Below are 25,191 nucleotides of genomic sequence, written 5' to 3'. Positions count from 1 at the left end.
TGTGTGTGTGTCTGTGTCTGTGTGTGTGTGTGTGTCTCTGTGTGTGTGTCTGTGTCTGTGTGTGTGTGTGTGTGTGTGTGTGTGTGCAAAGGTCAGTTTTGCTCAGTGTTGTTTGTGGTTCTTGCGAGCAGATAGCAGGTCTGCAGTCCAGTCTGAAACTCTACAGGAGTGAGAACACTCAGCTGCAGGAGCGAGTGAAGGGTCTGGAGAGTTTAGCTGACGCTCAGATCAGCGGCACAGGTGACCCTTACAGCACGAGTCTGCTCCAGTTAACAGTAAATGACACCGGGTGCAATGCACATATATGAAAGATGTTAATGTAATGTAAAAGAAGAATTATATAGAGGAATTCCAAGACTGTAGATTTTGTTTTCATTGCATTGCATTTCAATTCTTCCAGACTGTAGTTCTGCTATTGCATTTTTGCTGGACTTGGGATCAAACCTTGCTTTATATTCATGTGTTTAATCGTGTGTTTTGCGTACCAACCAGATGATTCTGCTTTAAAAACATGGAAGGAGGCAAAGGAGAATGCAGAGGGGCAGGTATGCAAAGGACAGTTTTCTCTGTTATGTGTATTTTTGTCCATGACCTACAACATCAGACCAGTGCAGACTGAGCCTCGCTTAAGCAGCCAGTGTAAAACCTGCCGTAAAAAGCAGCTTCTGTTCAATAATAAAGTCTTTTAGGCATTTTCTTTCTTTTCATGAGCTTTATTTTTTGAGTATATAGGCATTTGACTTCAGATATACGGCCTCAGAGCAACAGGACATGGTTTCTGCGGGTTTATGGGATTAATAAATCGTGAATTGGCCATTTAACACACTTTTGCTGATTAACTTCTTTCTTTGGCACAGGTTGAATTCCTGAACTCGGTTATTGTGGATCTGCGGCGGAAGAACGAAGACTTGACATCTAAACTGGAGACGATGTCTGAAGCAGCGCTCAATGGGAACGGTGCAGCCGAGACGGACGCTCACAGCAGGTGTGTGGCTCTGTTTTCTCAGCATACATCACAAGAACTCATGTGTTTTCATCTCATCTTCAAACGTAGCTTTACTGGTTTTATTATTTGACTTTGGGTGCGCACACATTTTGTAGACTTGGCGATGGCTTTTAGTTCCTCCAACTATAAAAATGTCATTCTGTGTACATAAAAATATAGAAGAGGATTTTCCTTAATTCCTCTGTATTGTTTAGAATCAGATCGATTATTTCAGCCTGGGTTATCCATGCTTCATCCATCTTTTTATTTTATGTTGATATGCAAAATGTGTAAAAACAGAAGAAGATTTTTTTGCACAGGTATGTTGAATTAAAAAAATGTTAAAATATTTTTTTATTAAGTTTGTTACACAAAGTCTCACACCCTAGTCATGCCGAGCCGACGCTTAAAAAGAAACCCCCTAGAAATGGCTACAAACATGCTAGTCACTTGCTAATCATGCTAGCAACATGTTAGTTACTTTTTAATCATGCTAGCAACATGCTAGTAGCATGCTAATCATGCTAGCAACATGCTAATCATACTAGAAACATGTTAGTGACATGTTAGTAACTTGTTAATCATATTAACAACATGCTAGTAACATGCTAGTCATGCTAGAAACATGCTAGTCACTTGTTAATCATGCTGGCAACATGCTTGTAGCATGCTAATAATGCTAACAACATGCTAATCATACTAGAAGCATGTTAGTGACATGTTATTAACTTGTTAATCATGCTATAAACATGTTAACAACATGTTAGTAACATGCTAATCATGCTAGAAAAAATTTAGTTACTTGCTAATCATGCTAGCAACAGGCTAGTAACATGTTAATCATGCTAGAAAAATGTTAACAACATGCTAGCAACTTGCTAATCATGCTAGTAACACTAATCAGACTAGAAACATGCTAGTCACTTGCTAGTCATACTGGCAACATGCTAATCATACTAGAAACATGTTAGTGACATGTTATTAACTTGTTAATCATGCTAGTAACACTAATCAGACTAGAAACATGCTAGTCACTTGCTAGTCATACTGGCAACATGCTAATCATACTAGAAACATGTTAGTGACATGTTATTAACTTGTTAATCATGCTAGTAACATGTTAGGGACATGTTATTAACTTGTTAATCATGCTATAAACATGTTAGCGACATGTTAGTAACTTGTTAATCATGCTAGTAACATGCTAATCATGCTAGAAAAAATTTAGTAACTTGCTAATCATGCTAGCAACATGTTAATCATGCTAGAAACATGTTATCAACATCTATCAAAAGTTTCAAACTTCAGGCTTTTACAACTACTTTAAACTTTCAGGCTAGGCGTTCTCAAGCCAACCTAGAGTTTGTCTTCTTGACGAACTTTTTCGTCTAGTTTTATGTTGATATGCAAAATGTGTAAAAAGAGAATAACATTTAGTTGTGCACAAGTATGTTGAATTAAAAATGGTTTTATTAAGTTTGTTACACAAAGTCTCACACCCTGGTCTTCTACACCTAGTCACGCCGAGCCCACGCTTAAAAAGCAGGCCCCTCCCCGTCTCTTCTGTGACATCTGTGACTGCTTCGACCTGCACGACACCGAGGACTGTCCCACCCAGGACCAGATGCTGGACTCGCTGCCACACACCAGCTACCACGGCAGCACCAGCGACCAACGACCGTACTGCGACATCTGTGAGGTCTTCGGCCACTGGACCGAGTCCTGCAAAGACGATCAGACTTTCTAGCGTCCCGCTTCATCTGTACTTGCAGTGCTATGCCTCGAATCAAACCGTGCACAAACGACTGTGCTTTTTCACTCGTGTGTTTGCCGCCATATAAGCCTGAACCTTTCACTCACTTTACAGCAAGCGTCTGCAGTTTACTCGGTGGCAGGGTTAGGAGGGTTTAAGTTCACTTTGAAATAGTGAATGCTCATTCTTTAAGTGGTGGGAGAAGCTTAAAGGCTTCAGTGCTGACCTCTAGAGGACGGGAGGCTTGACTTCTCAACAGCCTTGCACAGATCAGCCAGAGACCTATTCATATAAAGAGTAAATTATTCCAGAATTGTGAAAATGTCGTCATTTCTAAATAAAAAATAAGTATGTTTCAGTCCTTTATTATCTTTCAGAATGACCGTTAGTGAAGTGTTTCTAAAAGAGTGTATTTAAAACACCTGTTTTTGTTACTTTATCGCTTTAATATTATGATGATGATGAAGTTGTGGAGATCTGGAATGTATGAAATTGTTTTTAGTAAAGCCAGGTGGTATGCGAGACATTTATTTGTATAAAGCTCAAGGGAGGGGGGCAGGTTTTATGGAAATAAACTTCAAAAAATATCTTTTAAGTGCAGAAAACATTGTTGTGTTGTATGTTCATGCTAAGTGCTGCTCTAAAGTAATATAAATGCATAATATTAAAATATAATTTTTAAATGCACTGAATTATCGAAAGCGTACACATTTTTGAACGATTACAATTTAAGTTTTTATTATTATTATTCGCTAGTAACCTAGTAAAGCTGCTAATGCTCATCAGTTAATCAGTGGAACATGAATAGAAGTGACGATTCTGTCTGAGCTAGGTGATTCTGTCACACGCACAGATGTGTAAACTGAAGACTATTTGAGCTTTATTAAAACTATTTGCACTGATTTTTTGTTTGTTACATTTTGTTGCTTTGTGCAGTGGCTTTGAGATTGTATAAACATCAACAAGCTGAAAAATAAAATCAACGTTTTGTTTTTTTTTTAGATAATGTAAACTTGTTCAAATAGATTTCATAAAATTGGTATCGAAAAAAGATCGTCCAGGAACCGGTATCGAAGTCAAGGTATCGATATCGAAAATTTTTGAACGATACCCAGCCCTGGTCTTTCTAGTTGAAATTAAAATTTCACATATCAGAAAAACAATTCTTACTAGTAAAAACCTTTATTTTTGATATCAGTAATCAGATTGTTACCGTTACAGACGTCTATTCTTGATATCAGCAATTGAATTGCTTCTAGTAAAAATGTTCATTTTTGATATCAATAATTAAATCGTCACTATTGACAATGTTAATTTCTGATTGTTACCAGTAAGAAAGCCATTTTAGATATCAGAAATTATATTGATGTCAGATGCCTTTTTTCAGATATCGGAAATAACAAATGTAACATGTTGAAATACATTTACGGATATCAAGAATTAACATTAAAACAACTTGATATCAACAATTGATTTTGAATGCCGATATTTAACTAGTTGAAATTCAATTGCTGATCATTTCTGATGTCATTGTTGATATCAAGAATTAAGATTGTGACTAGTAAAAAAATGTATTGTTGATATCAAGAATTCATATCCTGAGAATGAATAAACGTCAAAACGGCTTGCCATAGACGAAATGCCAGGTGAGGTTATGTTGCACATCAGGTTTTTCTGGCTCGCTGTTAAAACTGGAAGAATAAATCCTCTCTAAATCCCAAACCATGTTGTCACTTTAACTTGAACATGTCAGAAAAGATAGACCTGATTGTCTAAAATACATAATATTAGTTCTAACACTTTATAAGTATGCATGCGCTAACAACTCGCTTATAAATCATTTGCAAGCTATTAGTTTATACATTGTAGTCTTTGACATTGTTACTATGCAATGCACAAATAGTGATTTTTTAATTAATTATCATTGTAATTAACACTATTATTGTTTAATTAGCTCAGATGTAAAGAGTTAATGTGAGAGCGAGTGTGTTTTTTATTATTCTTTAACATCTTGTAACAGTTGTAAAATCATAATGTATCAAATGCATAAATGAATCAACTCACTTCATACATAAACATTGCTTCCATTTTAATTAATAGCGTTAATGTTTTCATGAACCGTTAAAGGCTCTTGTTTCAAATCGGACTGGTCTCATTGTTTATATGGAGATATGTAATAATGTAACATTTACGAGAGTAAAACTTACTTTGTATACGTTTGGATTGATGCTGAAACGTGCGATATTGATGCACTGACCGCTTCTAACATGTTAACATTTATTATTATATACTAACAGTTTACAGAAATGCAACATAATTGCAATTAAATTCCGTTAATTCATTATTCATAGATTAAATAAGGATATGTAATGTCATGTGCAGGGCTCCATGTGAGCTAATTAATCAATAATAATCTGTTAATTACAGTGACGGTGAAGGAAGAACTCATTATTTGTTTACAGCCAGTATTAACAATGTTGAGGCTTTTCAAATGGTTTATAAGTGCTTTATTGCTGTATGCTTATTATAAAGTGTTAGCGAATCACGCAGCGGTACACTTGCTGGTTTGGTTCATCATAATACATATGTAGTAATATTATCACGTCTCTAAGGCTCCGGCTGTGGCTGTGAAGCGGTCGATCACGGTCCGGAAAATTGCACCCAGGAAAACTCAGGTAATTCTCATAAACTCTTCCCAGTATCATGTTTATGTTTGGGCTGTACCTGAAATGCGTGATGTGGTCATGTGGAAATGTTCCTCTAGGCGCTGTGTGACGGTAACAAGGAGAATGTGGAAAGATTATCTGAAGCATCTGCGCCGAGCACAGCGGTCCTCTCGCCCATCCTGCCTCCTCCGTCTCCGTCTCCGTCTGCGCAGCCCAAAGAACCGGAGCAGGACCCCGTTTGGCCCCAGAAAGTGCGGCGCTCCTACAGTCGCCTGAGTGTGGGGGACAGGTCCTGCGACAGCCCCAAATCCCTTCCTGCACCGTCCACTTCTCCCAACACCCCAGAGACCCTGTTTGGGTTCGAGAGGCTTCAGACGCCAGAGGTGATGCGTAAAGCCGAGGGACCTCGACCGGCTCCTCTGGGCTTCTCAGTGGGTTCCTTCAACATCTCCGCTGCTGAGGACGGCGCGTCCAACCCTCCAGAGATCGATCCCAACATCCCGGGGGTGTGTCTGGGGAAGAAGACGGCCAGGAGGAAGCGCGTACAGCAGATAAAGGTGAGAAGGACATGCTGATATAAACATCTCATGAAGTCTAAAGGTGAAGTGTGCAACTGTGTATGCTCTTAAAGGAATAGTTAAACCCAAAAATATTAACACTTTCTGAAAATGTACACACTTTCAGGTCATCCGAGATGAAGATGAGTGTGTTTCTTCATCAGGTTTGGAGAAATGTAGCACTGCATCAGTGTCTCAGCAACGGATGCTCTGCAGTGAATGGGTGCCGTCAGAATGAGCGCTGATAAAAACATCACAATAATCCACAGCACTCCAGTCCATCAGTGAACATCTGGAGAAGACAAAAGCTGAAACACATCCAGCATTAAGATGCTTTTAACTCAAATACCATTGAGTCTATAATCCATAATAACGCTTCCTCCAGTGAAAAAGTGCATCTGCTGTTGTCTCTCGCATCAAAATCCAGCCACATATGTGTTTAGAGCTGTTTAACCGCTGCTTGATCTGTGCAGATTTCTCTCCTGATTCACACCAGAACACTGACTCACTGGAGGAAGAGTTATTATGGATTATAGACTCTATGTATTTTAGTTTAAAAGCATCTTAATGCTGGATGTGTTCAGCTTTTGTCTTCTCCAGATGTTTCACTGATGGACTGGAGTGCTGTGGATTATTGTGATGTTTTTATCAGCTCTCATTCTGACGGCACCCATTCACTTGCAGTGAGACACTGATGCAATGCTACATTTCTCCAAATCTGATGAAGAAACAAACTCATCTCGGATGAACTGAATGTGGAAAAAATGCTCAGTAAATTATAATTTTTAAATTGCTGATTTAACTTAAATTTTTTAAAGGTATTTTAAAATTAACGTTTCCAAAACAGGGACACTTGTCGCAGTGATGCCATAAAGAACTATTTTTCAAGCTTTCAGTCAACAGTTCTGTTTCTTCGTGTGAAGAACATCTGAATCATCTAAAGAGCCTTTAGCGCAGTGGAGAGTTTTCATGATGCCAGTACAGAATCTGTCATTTCTACTTCACCCAATAGAATTGCAGAAATGAGTTTGAAACGGGGAGGGCTTGTTTATTGATTCTGATCAGTTGTGATGTTTCCGGCTCTTTCAGACGTCGGAGCTGGACGCTCTTGCCGCGGAGATGAATGCAGAGTTTGAGGAAGCAGAAAGTTTTGACCTGTTTGTTGAATAAAGAGCCGCACGCTCGGGACATTTTCAGGACACGTCATACTTCTCATTATTATTCATCACGTTTACGGCCCTCTGCTCGCTAAATCTTACTCCACTGAAAGCTTGTTTTAAGAGTTTTGTTGCTCTGATATAGTTTGATTTCCACAATGCTACAATCATCAATACATCTTTGAATGACATTCAGAGATTTCACAGATGAAAAAACCTGTCGGTCTTTGTTTTTTGTTTTTCCGTATTGGATTGATCAGTTTGGCTAAAATCATTTAGCCCAAATCTCATGGTAGATGTTTTTTGTTTACTACACAACCGCAGAGGCCTAATGTTTGAATAAATAGCGGTTTAGAGGAGTAGTAGCCTGTAGAGCTGAAAGTGTGCATTCTGTTGTAAAAATAAGATCTGTAGACATGAAGCAGTTAAACCAAGCTTTGCTGATATATATATATATACATTTAGCCTTATTTAACATTGTCTACTTTGTCTTGTCCTTTGTTGTGTGACGAGAAGGTAACTATTTATTGTTTTGTTTTCATTAAATTGAAGTGCTTCCTAATTTCCTCTTTAATGTTTTCCAGAATGTAAATTAACCCTGTAAAGCCTGACACATGAAGTAATTGTAAAAAATAATATGTGACCCTGCAGCACAAAAGCAGTGTTGAGTCGCTGGGGGATATTTGTAGCAATAGCCAACAATACAGCAAACCGACACGTGAACCTTTTATAATTCTAAATCATTACAATTTTATGATTATACCAAATCCTTTCACTTTCTGAATGAATATAAACTGTAACTCAAATGACAGAAGGCGTGCGGTAGATTGCGCACAACAGGTTTTTCAGCAGAGATTTGGTCATTTCGAGGCTGGCAGTGAGTTGTGCTGTTATATAATGAGAGGAGGCTGATGGGAAACGATCGTCCTTGCGTGGCTTTTCATTCAGCGCTCATCTGTTCTCTTTCTGAAGGTTACATGTCATTGCAGTTTGACATTGACTGGCTGGGTGTCTGAGCAGTGTTACATAACTGATCATTGATCGTCTCTAGCAGGATGACACTTTTAGGGATGCTAGATGACTGCTCCGAGATGAACACATCCACGTTTTAGCTCCCTAGCTTGCTGGGAACGATGCTGAGCAAAGACAAGACCAAGGAAATCAAAGCAATGTGATTTACAATGGTGAAAATGTGCATTTATACTCCTCGGTTTCTTGTTTTTGTTTGAAGCATGGTTCTATTTCTCCTAGTATTCCCGTGAGTGTGTTTCTTGTTAAAGACGTTATATTTGGATTCTCTATAATATACAGTATACATGATAAACATTGTTTTTTGTAATGTTATTCTGAAGTATAGCTGTAGTGCATTATTACTAACCCTAACTATAGATTTACAGTATATACTGTACTAGCTATATATTATATAATCATAAATATTATTAGGAATGATAATATATCGATTTAGTAGAATACAGTATAATAAGCTGTTATAGAAATCAACCAAATAACAAAAATACAGTGAAACACTGCTTCACTGTATTATTCTGTGCTCTGTAAAGCGCTGAACACTCAGAAGTATATTCTGCTGTTCTTCTAAAACTTTATTTATGGCATCAGGATGTTTCACATTCAGTGGCATGGACGGCGAGGGCAAACATGTGCCTGTGAACGTGTTTTATGATTAATGTTGTAAATTCAAATTGATTCTCAATGAATCCATCCTCCATCAGCCTCGTTGCAGATGCAGATACACGCACAGGCCTGAAGCAAAGGAAACTATGAACCATAGTGCAGTATGTTCCATGTCAATTTACTAATTTATCAGTGTTTTATTAAAATGGCGAGACCGTGTGCAAGGTCAAAATGAAAAGATGAGACTGTTACTTGGTGAAAATACCACTTAAAAACAACAAAACATGTTTACAGTTGTGGTCAAAGGTTTGCATGCACCTTGCAGAATCTGCAACATGTTCATTATTAGAGGGATCACACAAAATGCATGTTAATTTTTATTTCGCACTGGCCTGAATAAGATATTTCACACGAGAGACGTTTACACACAGTCCACAAGAGAAAATAATAGTTGAATTTATAAAAATGACCCCGTTCAAAAGTTTACATACGCTTGATTCTTAATACTGTGTGGTTACCTGATAGTTGTTCGTGAGTCCCTTGTTTGTACTGAACAGTTAAACTACCTGCTGTTCTTCAGAAAAAAACCCAGCTCCCACTAATTCTGTGGGTTTTTTAGCATTTCTGTGTATTTGAACCCTTTCCAACGATGACTGAATGATTTTGAGATCCATCTTTTCACACTGAGGACAGCTGAGGGACTCAAACGCAACTATTTCAGAAGATTCAAACATTCACTGATGCTCCAGAAAGAGAAACCACGCGTTAAGTGCAAAGTGAATTTGAAGATCAGGGTAAATTTGACTTATTTTGTCTTCTGGGAAACATGCAACTATCTTCTGTAGCCTATGTAGGGCAGTACTAAATGAAAAAAATATGATATTTAGGCAAAATAAGAAAAATGTACACATCTTCATCCTGTTCAAAAGTTTTCACCCCCCTGCTCTTAATGCATGGTTTTATCTTCTGGAGCATCAGTGAATGTTTGAACCTTTTTTAATAGTTGTGTTTGAGTCCCTCAGCTGTCCTCAGTGTGGAAAGATGGATCTCAAAATCATACAGTCACTGCTGGAAAAGGTTCAAATACTCAAAAGATGCTGGAAAACCACAGAATTAGTGTGAGCTGGGGGATTTCTCTGAAGAACAGCAGACAGTTCAGCTGTTCAGTACAAACAAGGGACTCATGAACAACCATCACTAAACACAAACACACACATCTGTGGATCATTCAGCTAACCACACAGTATTAAGAATCAAGCGTATATAAACTTTTGAACTTTTTTAATTCAACTATTATTTTCTCTTGTGGACTATATGTAAACGTCTTTTTATGGGTCTCTTAACTAGTTGCTTATTAGCATGCATATTACTAGAATATTAGCCATTTATTAGTATTAATTAAGCACATATTCATACTTACATGACCTTATTCTACATCCCTAATCCTACCCAATACCTAAACTTAACAACTATCTTACTAACTATTAATAAGCAGCAAATTAGGAATTTATTGAGAGAAAAGTCGTAGTTAATAGTGAATAAGTGTTGCCTATTTTAAAGTGCTACCATAATATCTTATTCAGGTCAGTACTAAATAAAAATTAACATGCATTTTGTGTGATCCCTCTTATTTTGGTAAAATAATTAACATTGTGCAGATTCTGCAAGGTGTATGTAAACGTTTGAGCACAACTGTATAAATGATCTCTAAAGTCCTAAAAAGATAATTGAATAACATTATGCAGCTTATTTCATCTGATGCCCCCCAACATTAAAAGAAGTAGCAACTAGTGCCTTCCATGGAAAATAATCTCCCCTTCAGAGTGAATTGATGTTCTTGTCATTGCTGTACAAATCTGCCATGGGCGCTTCAGACAGTGAGACAGGAATTATTGACATCTGGTGCTCACACTGTGCTGCTGGCTGCTGGAAAATCAGCCCGGTCAGATAAAGGGGCCGGACAAACATGCATAGAAAAGTTGTGAAAGTACCAGAGCTCTCATCATCTCTTTCGAACCCTTCAAGTACGCAACATCTGTTTGCTGTGGCTTGTCATTTTCTTTTGTTTGGAATTAAGTAATTGTGTTTTTAAATTGATATTACACATCAAAGGTTTGCATGCACCTTGCAGAATCTGCAACATGTTCATTATTAGAGGGATCACACAAAATGCATGTTAATTTTTATTTCGCACTGGCCTGAATAAGATATTTCACACGAGAGACGTTTACACACAGTCCACAAGAGAAAATAATAGTTGAATTTATAAAAATGACCCCGTTCAAAAGTTTACATACGCTTGATTCTTAATACTGTGTGGTTACCTGATAGTTGTTCGTGAGTCCCTTGTTTGTACTGAACAGTTAAACTACCTGCTGTTCTTCAGAAAAAAACCCAGCTCCCACTAATTCTGTGGGTTTTTTAGCATTTCTGTGTATTTGAACCCTTTCCAACGATGACTGAATGATTTTGAGATCCATCTTTTCACACTGAGGACAGCTGAGGGACTCAAACGCAGCTATTTCAGAAGATTCAAACATTCACTGATGCTCTTAATGCATGGTTTTATCTTCTGGAGCATCAGTGAATGTTTGAACCTTTTTTAATAGTTGTGTTTGAGTCCCTCAGCTGTCCTCAGTGTGGAAAGATGGATCTCAAAATCATACAGTCACTGCTGGAAAAGGTTCAAATACTCAAAAGATGCTGGAAAACCACAGAATTAGTGTGAGCTGGGGGATTTCTCTGAAGAACAGCAGACAGTTCAGCTGTTCAGTACAAACAAGGGACTCATGAACAACCATCACTAAACACAAACACACACATCTGTGGATCATTCAGCTAACCACACAGTATTAAGAATCAAGCGTATATAAACTTTTGAACTTTTTTAATTCAACTATTATTTTCTCTTGTGGACTATATGTAAACGTCTTTTTATGGGTCTCTTAACTAGTTGCTTATTAGCATGCATATTACTAGAATATTAGCAATTTATTAGTATTAATTAAGCACATATTCATACTTACATGACCTTATTCTACATCCCTAATCCTACCCAATACCTAAACTTAACAACTATCTTACTAACTATTAATAAGCAGCAAATTAGGAATTTATTGAGAGAAAAGTCGTAGTTAATAGTGAATAAGTGTTGCCTATTTTAAAGTGCTACCATAATATCTTATTCAGGTCAGTACTAAATAAAAATTAACATGCATTTTGTGTGATCCCTCTTATTTTGGTAAAATAATTAACATTGTGCAGATTCTGCAAGGTGTATGTAAACGTTTGAGCACAACTGTATAAATGATCTCTAAAGTCCTAAAAAGATAATTGAATAACATTATGCAGCTTATTTCATCTGATGCCCCCCAACATTAAAAGAAGTAGCAACTAGTGCCTTCCATGGAAAATAATCTCCCCTTCAGAGTGAATTGATGTTCTTGTCATTGCTGTACAAATCTGCCATGGGCGCTTCAGACAGTGAGACAGGAATTATTGACATCTGGTGCTCACACTGTGCTGCTGGCTGCTGGAAAATCAGCCCGGTCAGATAAAGGGGCCGGACAAACATGCATAGAAAAGTTGTGAAAGTACCAGAGCTCTCATCATCTCTTTCGAACCCTTCAAGTACGCAACATCTGTTTGCTGTGGCTTGTCATTTTCTTTTGTTTGGAATTAAGTAATTGTGTTTTTAAATTGATATTACACAATATTCATTGTTCTTTGATCCCTTGAGGAAGTCTGGTTTCTTTTCTCTGTTGGCATTTTTGATCATTTTAAGGTAAGATACTGCAATATCACATAGCTAACTTGTAAGAGTTTTTATTTTGTTAATTAAAAAAAGAGAGTTATGTATTACAATTTTCTTTGACACTTAAGTATTCATTAAGTATTTTCTTTTAATTCCTGTCTATTTTTTTTCTAAGATAAGTATACTGTATATTATATTAACCTATTTGTCTAGATCATCTAAATGCCAATTATATTGATATTCTAATAGTTTTAATACGCAGTTTGTCGCTTTGTAACTGACATATGTTTTTTACATGTTAAATTACACTACCAAACCTTTACCATATCTGTTATGTATTCCCGCAGTACTTCCCATTACACTTTTGGACGGTTTGTTGCTCAGAAATCAACAAAAAGTTTTACAAAGCAAGAACAATTTAATTAAATTGTCTTTCTGAGGAGAAGCAAGAACATAGACAATGGCTCATAATCCGATACATCACCATAGTCAACACCATCATCATCCTCACCATCAGCGTCGCCACTCATCTCATCGTCACCATCGTGGTGCACACCTTCCGGAGGAACATGAGGATAAGAGGTGATCAAAATATATGACATGTATACAACCATCACTAAACACAAACACACACATCTGTGGATCATTCAGGTAACCACACAGTATTAAGAATCAAGCGTATATAAACTTTTGAACTTTTTTAATTCAACTATTATTTTCTCTTGTGGACTATATGTAAACGTCTTTTTATGGGTCTCTTAACTAGTTGCTTATTAGCATGCATATTACTAGAATATTAGCAATTTATTAGTATTAATTAAGCACATATTCATACTTACATGACCTTATTCTACATCCCTAATCCTACCCAATACCTAAACTTAACAACTATCTTACTAACTATTAATAAGCAGCAAATTAGGAATTTATTGAGAGAAAAGTCGTAGTTAATAGTGAATAAGTGTTGCCTATTTTAAAGTGCTACCATAATATCTTATTCAGGTCAGTACTAAATAAAAATTAACATGCATTTTGTGTGATCCCTCTTATTTTGGTAAAATAATTAACATTGTGCAGATTCTGCAAGGTGTATGTAAACGTTTGAGCACAACTGTATAAATGATCTCTAAAGTCCTAAAAAGATAATTGAATAACATTATGCAGCTTATTTCATCTGATGCCCCCCAACATTAAAAGAAGTAGCAACTAGTGCCTTCCATGGAAAATAATCTCCCCTTCAGAGTGAATTGATGTTCTTGTCATTGCTGTACAAATCTGCCATGGGCGCTTCAGACAGTGAGACAGGAATTATTGACATCTGGTGCTCACACTGTGCTGCTGGCTGCTGGAAAATCAGCCCGGTCAGATAAAGGGGCCGGACAAACATGCATAGAAAAGTTGTGAAAGTACCAGAGCTCTCATCATCTCTTTCGAACCCTTCAAGTACGCAACATCTGTTTGCTGTGGCTTGTCATTTTCTTTTGTTTGGAATTAAGTAATTGTGTTTTTAAATTGATATTACACAATATTCATTGTTCTTTGATCCCTTGAGGAAGTCTGGTTTCTTTTCTCTGTTGGCATTTTTGATCATTTTAAGGTAAGATACTGCAATATCACATAGCTAACTTGTAAGAGTTTTTATTTTGTTAATTAAAAAAAGAGAGTTATGTATTACAATTTTCTTTGACACTTAAGTATTCATTAAGTATTTTCTTTTAATTCCTGTCTATTTTTTTTCTAAGATAAGTATACTGTATATTATATTAACCTATTTGTCTAGATCATCTAAATGCCAATTATATTGATATTCTAATAGTTTTAATACGCAGTTTGTCGCTTTGTAACTGACATATGTTTTTTACATGTTAAATTACACTACCAAACCTTTACCATATCTGTTATGTATTCCCGCAGTACTTCCCATTACACTTTTGGACGGTTTGTTGCTCAGAAATCAACAAAAAGTTTTACAAAGCAAGAACAATTTAATTAAATTGTCTTTCTGAGGAGAAGCAAGAACATAGACAATGGCTCATAATCCGATACATCACCATAGTCAACACCATCATCATCCTCACCATCAGCGTCGCCACTCATCTCATCGTCACCATCGTGGTGCACACCTTCCGGAGGAACATGAGGATAAGAGGTGATCAAAATATATGACATGTATTTGTAAAAACAAAACTTGAAAAAAAAATGTGTGTTGTTGCTATGGTGTTGTGGGTGGTTCCTCAGGCTTTGCTAGATTGTTGCTATAGGGTCTCCTGAGTGGTTGTTGACTAGCCCAAGTCAAAAGAAACCACCTGCAAGTTTTTATACTATTCAAGCCACATGGTTTTTAGGTATAATTCATGCCTATGTAACCCCTCCGGTTATACTCGTCCTGCTCCGAGTGGAATTCGAACAATTATTTCTGGCATGGGAGGCGGGTGCGCTAACAAGGACGCTAAAGACCGCAACCACTAGCGTCAGTTGCTACTGCACCTCTTAAGATCAGGGGCGTGAAGTTTACCTGCACAGCTCTTACTAGCTGGCCTCTGTTACACTCACACCCCTAAACCTCACTCTCCTACCCGGGTCACGGCACCAACGTAACCCCTCTGGTTCTACTTTAACCTCTCTAAGCAGAATTCAAACCAGCGTTTCCAGCATGGGAGGCAGGTACACTAACAAGGACACTAAAGACTGCGACCTTTAGCGTCATTTGATAGCATGCCTCTTGAGATCAGGGGAGTGAAGTTTACCTGCACAGCTCTTACTAGATGCATGGCCTCTGTTACACTCACTCCTTTAAACCTCACTTCCATCCGGGTCACGGCACCAATGTAACCCCTCTGGATCTACTTGGCCCTGTCTAGGTGGGATTCAAACGGCTGTTTCTGGCATGGGAGGTGGGCACGCTAATAAGGACACAAAAGACTGCAGACTCTAGTGTCAGTCGCTAGTGCACCAGATCAGGGGAGTGAGGTTCCCCTGCACAGCTCTTAACTGGTCTCCAGTTATTTATACATAAAAAAGTAATGGGTTTTTAATGAGTAATAGTAACTAAGAAATAGTGCCTTAGTAAGAACCACTAATTATTTTTTTCTTCACTTTTATTTATAGTACTTCAGATGCCAGCAGTGGTCGCCATCACATTCATGAGCATTATAACCATCATCACCCCCAAGCTGATAGCCATCATCATCATCATTATCCACAAAATCAGGATAAACATCACACACCAAAAAAGAAAACCCACTCTAAAGCTTCAGTCACTTCCTCAAACTCTTCTGGGTCTTCCTCTAGTTCCTTGTCAAAGGCTTCATCAAGCTCATCCAGTTCTGATTCCTCTTCCTCCTCCAATTCCTCTTCAACTTCTTCCTCCAAATCATATTTCTCCAATTCTAGCTTTTCCTCTTCCTCTGGTTCATGTTCTTCTTGGTCATCTGAAAACAGTCCGGAAAATGCCCCTTTGCCTACTGAGTCCAAGCGAGCTATTCAACATTCAAAGCACTCACAATCATGTATGGATATCAGCAGAGGACGGAGAGCCTTTGAGGATGATGAGGATGATGCAGACACAATGCCTTTATTGGACGCTGATGACCAACTGAAGAAGTCCACAAGCATGGAAAAGAACCTGACTGTCAAAGAAAAAAGTGGAGGAAGTGCCAAGAAGACTGCAACGAATTCTCAACAGAAGAATGAAAAGGGCAATAAGGGGCAACAACACAATCATGCTAAAGGGGCTGCAAACATAAGAAAGACCAAGTCTATGGAGGTTCTCTCGAGGCAAACAGATCATGCTGGTGTTGGAGACTTGGATGAGAAGGGGCGGGAAAAAAAGAAGCAAGAGGCTCATAAGAACTTTGTGAAGGGGAAGATTAAGTTTTCTGCCTTTCTGAATGAAATCACAAGGCAGGTGCTTAGCCCATCAAGACTTACATCCCTTGGGGTAACAGATATTCATAGGCCCTTGAGCCCTGGTCAAACTTCAACATCTCCAAAGACATTGTCTCCAAAGCCTGAACACAAAAGAGAAAAGACATCAAAAATTACCAGAAGCCGGCTGGGAAGCAGTGCCAGCTCCATAACATCAACTGCTAATTCTCATGTCAGCAAATACTCGCACTCCAGTAAGCATTCTCACTCAAGTAAGCACTCCCATTCCAGACGGCACTCACGTTCAAGCAAGACCTCCCGCTCCAAGAAGCATTCACATCCTGAAAGGGACCTCATCTATCAACAACAGCACCAGGCTGTTCCCAGGCATCGATGTGACAGTACAAAAAGTGATACAAGCTGTACTAGTTCTTCTTCAAAAGGTCTTTCATCTGGGACTGAACATGGCCACAAAAGTCAGAAAAGGCACCAAATTGCCCCCAAAGAACAGCATTTTAATTCACTGAATCATCGAACTTCACACCACAAATCGTCTCCATCACACCACCATTACAACAGAGATTATCATAGCCCACCTTCATGTCCTTGTTCTCCAGAATCAGAAAACTGCCATCATCATGCCCATCCAGAATCCCAACGCCATCATGTTCATCGAGAATCGCATCACCATCACGCCCATCCAGAATCTCATGACCATCAAGCATCTCAACACCATAATGCCCATCCAGAATCTCATGACCATCATACCCATCCAGAATCTCAACACCATCATTCCCATCCAGAATCTCATCACCATCATGCCCATCGAGAATCCCAACGCCATCATGTTCATCGAGAATCGCATCACCATCAAGCCCATCCAGAATCTCAACACCATCATACCCATCCAGAATCGCATCACCATCATACCCATCCAGAATCTCAACACCATCAAGCCCATCCAGAATCTCAACACCATCATACCCATCCAGAATCTCAACACCATCATACCCATCCAGAATCTCATGACCATCAAGCCCATCAAGAATCTCAACACCATCATTCACCATCACATCACCACCATGGAACTCATCGTAGCCCATCACCACACCATCACTCTCTTCATTCAGATTCCCACCACCGTTCACCTTCTCCATCACATTACCATCATGGATCTTACCGCAGTCCAACACATTCTTCTAAATCAGGGACTCACCATCATCCAGAAGCTCACTGCTATCCTTCTCACGCGAAATCACACCACCATCATCATTCACCTTCACCACCACATCACCACCATGGAAGCCACCACACCTCATCATCACACCATCATTCCACCCATTCAGAAACTTCCCACCATCATTCCCATCCAAAATCTCATCACTATGACTCGCCTCCTCCTCCTCTCCACCAACACGGAGAACACCATGGTAGTATATCTCAACTTTCTACAGACTCAGAAGCACACCATCAGTTTGGTGTGAAATCGCAACACCATTATTCTGACTTTGAATCCTCTCATCCCAAGTCTCACCATAATCATTCCCATCCTAATCACTCACCCAACCCTGATCATCACCATCACACTTCAGATTCAGAACTAGAGCACCATAATTTCCATGATGATTGCCACTCTGAAACTCACCAATACTCTCATTCACATAATACATCCCCTACACCTGAACACCATTATCATTCTTCTCATACTGACTCTGACCATAATCCTCATCACCATCACTTGTCTGACAGTCAGCCAAAAAGCCCTGTACACTCTAATTCACCCCATCCTTATGAAAATCATCCCAAATCACATTCAGAGTCCACAAATCACGGCACGTCACATTCTAAAGGACACCTTTCCAATTTGGACTTCCACCATCAAAGTGATCATAATTCTCCAGAACCTCACCCTCACCATTTTCACTCAGAAAGTCATGATAACGCCCCTGTTGAATCAGATCATTACCGTCACCACAAGTCTCAGGAATCCCACCATTATTCCCATGCAAATGCCCATCACCAATCCAATCCAGAGACTACCCACCCTCCACATCATGAGCATTCAAAATCTCATCATCATTCCCAACCAGTGGAGTCCCACCATCATCATTCCAGAGATCACCATCATCACCATGACCATCCAGAATCGCAGAATCAGCATTCCCATTCAGGACACCACCACTTTCATTCAGAATCAAACCACTATCATTCCCACGTCAAAGAGGATCATCACAATGATGATCACCCAAGCCATCTTCGCCACTCTCCAGTGGGCCAGCGGTCTACTTCTCCACATTCTAACAAGTCAGATTCATCTGCAAGCTCCACTATCCAGGACGATCAATCTACAGTGAGCTACCAAGAGTCATCCTCATTCCCAAAGGTGAGTATTTTTTCTTTAGCAGAGTGAAAATATACATATTTATATAAAATTATTATTATTTGTTGTTGGTGTTTTCCACATTTGCCTCTGCTTTCGTGTTTGCACAGGAAAAGGATTCAGAATTGGAGAGGTTAATGTGAGTTTTTTTGTTTACTATTGCATTCTTTTTTTGCATGCTGCCTGCTAAAGTACTAATCGCCTTAACTTTGGTTCTGGAAATGGCTTTTCAGCTCCGTCAGGATGGTAGCGAGACAATTTGCTTCCCAAATGATCCCCTCTTGGCATGTCATTGCTCATAAAAGCATTGTGTATCTTACAGCCTGTGTGTGGTTGTTTTCTTAGAGGTGTGCTTGATGCACTCTCTGTCTGTTTAATCGGTCCAGGATGCTACAGGAGCAGAATGAGGCTCTCCACCACAGCTTGCTGCAGACCACTTTGCAAATGAAATGCATGGGAGCTGAGTTCAAAACCGGACACCAGATCCTTGAATCTGAGTTACAAAGAACTCGCATTGAGCTTAGCAGCTTAATAGAGCGGTTCACAAGGTGAGACACAAGACTAAACTGTACAGTGAGTTATTAAAGCTTTAGCTCTTGCCAGCTACAATTTTCAGAAAGGTGACTGTAAAGTTATTTCTGTTTTTATTCAAATAACAAAGACGACTTGTATATTTGTCATTATTTATAATACAATCTGCACCAAACATTCACTGATTTGCTCTAATTTAGTGCAACCCAGAATAAAAAATGTTAGTTTTTTTTAAGAATTCATGTGAATATATCATATGGCTCTCTGTTTCATCAGACTTCAGGACAACTACTCCTGCACACAACAAACCAACCACCTTCTGGAGAAAAAACTGCTTTGTGTGGTAAAGCCCGATTTAACCCTTCATTTAGTCTTAAATGTTAATGTCTTCCTTTAATTGCAATTCATTCATTAACATCATATTAAGTTTGAATTCACTTTTATTCTTTTAAAGTTAATTATTTTTGTAATAAATAATCTTTTCAAAATTTGACTAAGGTGTACTTGTGTTTTTATAAGGCTGAGTGAGTTATTAAAGCTTTAGCTCTTGCCAGCTACAATTTTCAGAAAGGTGACCGTAAAGTTATTTCTGTTTTTATTCAAATAACAAAGACGACTTGTATATTTGTCATTATTTATAATACAATCTGCACCAAACATTCACTGATTTGCTCTAATTTAGTGCAACCCAGAATAAAAAATGTTAGTTTTTTTAAGAATTCATGTGAATATATCATATGGCTCTCTGTTTCATCAGACTTCAGGACAACTACTCCTGCACACAACAAACCAACCACCTTCTGGAGAAAAAACTGCTTTGTGTGGTAAAGCCCGATTTAACCCTTCATTTAGTCTTTTGCAGTTGTTCCACCCTAAAGAATCAATCCCATTCATTTGAATGGATTCTTAGACCATTGGTTTACATAACATCACAGCACATTCTGTTTGTTTTATATATGACTTTTTAAATATGATGTTACTTCAATTTAGTCTCAAAGTACGGATGGAGAGCGAGAGCGACTGAACGAGCGAATCTCAGAGCTCACAGAACATCTGTCTGCAGCGAAGACCACCATCCACAGTCTAGAGAACATTAATGTGAGAGCTTGATTTCGTTATGTTTATAATGAGCAATATTCACATTCATGTAGATGCTCCTTTACTTCTGATATTTCCATTCAAATATCAAGATGATGAATGCAAGAGGCTGTTCTTCAAACATAGGAACAGATTGTGAGAGCTCACTGTGAGGTGTTTTATGATTGCATTCCCTTCAATAACACATTCATTTTAAGAAGTAAAAAATATATTGGCTGGATGCATGATCATTTTAATTTTAGTGAAATCAAACTTCAGGTTGAATAAGACTTGTTATAGCATTTAACCCTTTAAATATAATGCTGATTTAAGGAAACTGGCAGCTATTCTGATTTTAAAAAACATTTAAAAATATGTTTTATACAAAAAGTTTTTTTTTAAATTAAACATTTACAACACATTTACACACTAACCAATTGCTACCTTAAAGAGCTATTTATTCCCATTAAATTAATGTATTTATGTTGATTCAGTAATGTTAAGTTATATAAATGATATATATACTGTATATATAAACGTGACCCTGGAGCACAAAACCAGTCATAAGGGTCGATTTTGTGAAATTGAGATGCATGCATCATCTGAAAGCTGAATACATAATCTTTCCATTGATGTATGGTTGAATGACCCTGGAAATGTTCCTCACAGCATTTCGTCTTATGATTCAAATGTATTGTGTTACGTACAATAATTAGTTCATTCGTGCTTTTTCCAAATATGTGTCCATTCAGAACGAGCTGGCTTGATTTAATGAAGCTCCTGTATTCTCAGGTCACATCAATGCTACAGGATGCCCTGGTGAAGCATCTGAAGTCTGACGATCCCATAACTCCCCTTCCACTCGCACCTCCTCCAGCGCCGTTCATGGACAGCGACCGTTATGAGAAAGCCTCCATGCATGCCGATGACCAGTCGCTGGGAACGCTCCCAGAGGAGGAGGAATCTGACTGGTCAGAAATGGGAGAGGAGGCACTAGACTCGGACCTGAGGGGGAGTCGTGGAAGTGCAGTGTATTTCCAGTGGCAGCAGAGGCAAGGCGGCTGGGGACTGATGGACACGGAGAGCGAGTCTGGAGGCGAGGAGAGCAAATGTCATCAAGCTCGCCACGGCCTACAGATACCGCATCTCAAGTTCACCATCCACCCCGAAACCCTGCCGGTTCCCATCGAGGATGCCAGCCTGGCCCGCTTCAAGCAGAGTCCCGGAGGTCCAGCATGCGACGTGTACCGGATCACAGAGGTGCACAACCTGGGCTCCCCCATTCGCATGCTGTCCTCTAGCCTGGAGGAGATCCACTCCATCGGGCTTCTGAAGCAGCAGCAGGATCATCACAGCCAGCTGAGGAGCAATAAATCCATGATGGACCTGCACCTGTCACAGTCTGGCTCCAGACGAGCGTCGCACGCAGACGAGGTTGTGTGTAACTGGAGAGAAGCTGGAGAGGACAGAAGCGGGATGCTTGGTCTGGAGTCTGCTCAGAAAATGCTCGACCACTTTATTCACGATGGGGAGAGCACACACCTGTGATTAACGGGGAATGCTCGTAATATGTTGAAAATATTAGTGATGAAGTACAGGCTAACCATCTTTATCACTGATGCAAGAAAGAAAACAGAGAGGGGAAATCATAACGTGCTTATTTTGAATTAAAGATAAATTTGTCCTAATTGAGTTTTGAATGTTATGGATAATCCTTGCAATCTTTCACCGACATGTAGTAACGTGCTCTGCCTCTAAACAGCGTTTCTCACTGGCATCACTGCACTTCATCAATCATAGCCAAATAGCTATAGTTTTAGGCTACACTATAGAAGAAACCGTATGATGCTTAATGTAGCAGTTTAATGCTGGTTGATGCTTGTTAGGAAACAATAGATTTGAAAAAGAATTATTAGCAATGGGATATGTCAAGATAAATTTTAAAAAAGTCTGTAAAATGGTCGGTTCTGTTTAGGATCATAGTGAAAGATATTTGTCTCCCGGGACATGGATGATCTCTCATAGTTTTTATGTAGTTCTTGGGTTTGGTATAAAGACAAAACACTGCTATTTTCATCAAATAATGAACAAAAGCTACTAAAACCGGCTCATTAGATTTAATATTGATTTGAATTCTAATGCCGCACATGCTAATGTGTTTAATTCTTCTAATACTCTTACTTCTTCATTTGACTCTTTACAGTATTTCTATATTAGCTTTAAAAGACTATATATATATCTTCATGTGTAGTTTTTTATTTATTTGTGAAAGATTATAGGAAGAAACATTAGCCGTGTGATATATATACGTAGTTCATCCCATATGTTTTCTCGCTAGAAAAATGTGAATGCACATTTAAAATGTAATAATTGTCTATCTGTATGTAATAAATGTGCTTATGCGCATGACAGTTTAATAGAAGATTGCATTCTTTTGACAAACTCAGGATGCTGTAGAATGTCATGTTGATTTTGAATTATTATTATTAATATTAATTTTAGGGGTACGCCAGCTTGTGCAATGCATCTTTCTTGCTGTTGACGTTTGTATTAATGTCTGTAATTATTTGCATGTTAATATAAATAAAAGTAGAACAAACATTAATGCTGGGAGTTTCTTATCTTCAAAGGAGAAATAGTCATTTTAATGTGCATTACGGTTTCACCTGCTTTCTTAATTAAACACCTGATAATTAAGATACAGTGAAAGATAAATCCATAACTAATGGAAAAGAAAGCTGAAATGCATATATTACGTAGTCTGTGGCAGTCGGTCATTAATTTTTGTTTTGACACTTTTATTAAAATAAATTATAAAAAGTAAAAATATAACATGCAGTCTCCCAGTTCATATGAAGTCATCGACGCTGCATCCATAAAATGAAAAACTATAATGTTGTTTAAAATAATAAACTGACAGAACATGGAGTGTAGCATGTCACAGCACGGAACATCAAATAATTCACATCGCTACAAATATTTAATGTCAGATGAAACTGAGATTAAATCAAAAGCCAATGGCATCTCAGCAAAAGTTCAAAAACACAGGTATTTTAGATCCGTCACATGTAACGTGTAACCATGGTCTGTAACCAAAAGATTATTCTGTGAAAAAGCTGAGGAGAAAATAAAACTGACTTCATATTATATTACATTATTCTAAAAAAAAAAAAAGGTCTTAAGGTTCCCATAAATGTTGTTGAATCCTTTATTTTTATTTGCATTGATCCATCCTTCCTATATAATATATCAGAACTTAATGTTTGATTAGTAATATGCATTGCTAAGAACTTCATTTGAACAACTTTAAAGATGATTTTCTCAATATTTAGATTTTTTTGCACCCTCAGATTCCAGATTTTCAAATATTGTCCGATCCTAACAAACCATACATCAATGGAAAGCTTATTTATTCAGCTATGTATAATCTCAATTTCACAAAATTGACACTTAAGACTGGTTTTGTGCTCCAGGGTCACATTTAAACACAAGAACAGGATTTAAATGAATTACGGCTGCTCTTGTGGCGATTCTCTTCACTTCTGAACCGAGAGACGCTCTAGAACCACACTGAGCTTTGAAGGAAGGCGAAGGTCCTCATCATTTCTACAAAGTCTAGCACCTATCAGCTTCACAGGCAGCTTTAAGCACCCCGGCTGTCTCAGTCCTTCCAGCTTCTCCAGCTTGTCGTTATTCATCATCTTTATCCTCTACCTGCGTGACGCAAGGCAGCGATGCAGCACTGGCTTTGCTGAGCAGACAGTGGCCTTGTTTCTCATTGGAGAGGGCCGTTGTAATAGGATAGTTTAGGGATTACAGGTAAGACTCCCAAGACCTCTAACTCTGGCCAGATGCAGTGTGTCTCACCAGCTATGGGCATGGAGGTTCACCACTGAGGGGACACTACGGGGGGATCACCACCAAACAACCCGGACTGACCTCTGCTAACGGACTACAACATACAGAACAGCGGCTGCGTTGTTCTCGGATGAAATCGATTCGATCTCGTATTCTGACAAAGAAAGGGAACTTCACGGATTACACAGAGTTAGCTGTTGTTGCACAGATCCTCTGAAGCTCCAGCAGTTCCAGCTCCTCTTTCAGAGAGTGCACCGGCTGAACACTTCTGTGTGTCTTCACACTCTTCCAGCCTTCCTTTCTCTCAGGTTTACACCACAACACTCTTTCACAATGGTTGTGGGTAAGATGAAGCTGACTTTTCAGAAAAGGGTGAAGCTGGCCCAGGGTTTATGGCTGCTCTCGTGGTTTGCAACGCTGGGTGGAGCCGTTACCTTCACTTTAGGATGCTTCCTAAAGACTGAGCTTCGAAGGAGGGGAGAGGTATCCATATAACCCTCATGTGTTTCATTTGCTTGATGTGTTTGGCTAATAATTCCATGCAATGACGCAATGCATAGTTCTGACCTTCAAAGCTGGCTCTGACATTATTCAGCACAATATCTAGCAGTTCATTAACCATTCGTCCATTTAGTGGTTTTTATTTAGGTTATAGAAGTTTATAGAATCACTATTGTAAAGTGATAAATGCCATAATAAATAAACATGTTAGGGGCTCAAACGTTTCAGAAATATCTGGCGGGGATTAACCTATGTGAATATAAATATGATCTAAGCCGCTCATAATAGGCTTAAGGAGCTGTCCTTTACAAAGGAGCTCTTCAACAATTGGGTCATTATCAGTGATGATGATGATGATGATGAAGACTGCCATCGTTATGGCTATACATGATTGTCTATTTTTTACACCAGTTTTTATTGACTCACACACACACACACAAACACACACACACACACACACACACACACACACA

At 38.6% G+C, this 25,191-nt stretch overlaps 3 protein-coding genes and 1 pseudogene across 4 annotated transcripts in view; all 4 read left to right on the top strand.

Annotated features, from left to right (window-relative positions):
- Positions 1 to 3,356, top strand: part of LOC107571516 (CAP-Gly domain-containing linker protein 1-like) — a 52,969-nt pseudogene extending 49,613 nt beyond the window's left edge.
- A 1,021-nt stretch (positions 3,357 to 4,377) lies between these two features.
- On the top strand, positions 4,378 to 7,671 carry LOC107571515 (sororin-like). The gene is made up of 4 exons (XM_016257834.1): positions 4,378 to 4,389; positions 5,351 to 5,413; positions 5,503 to 5,961; positions 7,051 to 7,671. Exons 1-4 carry the CDS (start codon positions 4,378 to 4,380, stop codon positions 7,129 to 7,131), a joined length of 615 nt encoding a protein of 204 aa, XP_016113320.1. The 3' UTR covers positions 7,132 to 7,671.
- A 4,653-nt stretch (positions 7,672 to 12,324) lies between these two features.
- On the top strand, positions 12,325 to 22,915 carry LOC107571517 (filaggrin-like). Of its 2 annotated transcripts, none has more exons than XM_016257836.1 (8): positions 12,325 to 12,534; positions 12,852 to 13,086; positions 15,613 to 18,754; positions 18,862 to 18,890; positions 19,138 to 19,299; positions 19,559 to 19,625; positions 20,273 to 20,380; positions 21,152 to 22,915. In XM_016257836.1, exons 2-8 carry the CDS (start codon positions 12,965 to 12,967, stop codon positions 21,905 to 21,907), a joined length of 4,386 nt encoding a protein of 1,461 aa, XP_016113322.1. In that variant the 5' UTR covers positions 12,325 to 12,534; positions 12,852 to 12,964; the 3' UTR covers positions 21,908 to 22,915. The 2 variants fall into 2 exon arrangements, with proteins under 2 accessions (XP_016113322.1, XP_016113321.1); XM_016257835.1 differs by lacking the exons at positions 12,325 to 12,534; positions 12,852 to 13,086 and adding exons at positions 13,895 to 14,101; positions 14,419 to 14,653.
- A 1,180-nt stretch (positions 22,916 to 24,095) lies between these two features.
- The window catches only part of LOC107571518 (peripherin-2-like), a 2,963-nt gene continuing 1,867 nt past the window's right edge, over positions 24,096 to 25,191 (top strand). Inside the window, exon 1 of the mRNA XM_016257837.1 lies at positions 24,096 to 24,700. Coding sequence (XP_016113323.1) covers positions 24,551 to 24,700 — 150 coding nt within the window. The 5' untranslated portion in view covers positions 24,096 to 24,550. The remainder of the gene's footprint in view (positions 24,701 to 25,191) is intronic.

This window comes from Sinocyclocheilus grahami, unplaced genomic scaffold (assembly GCF_001515645.1).
Source record: "Sinocyclocheilus grahami isolate Dianchi unplaced genomic scaffold, SAMN03320097.WGS_v1.1 scaffold1606.1, whole genome shotgun sequence".
NCBI classification, from domain to species: Eukaryota; Metazoa; Chordata; class Actinopteri; order Cypriniformes; family Cyprinidae; genus Sinocyclocheilus; species Sinocyclocheilus grahami.
The sequence above is the reverse complement of the archived record's forward strand: the minus strand, read 5'-3'. Positions and strand labels throughout refer to the sequence as shown.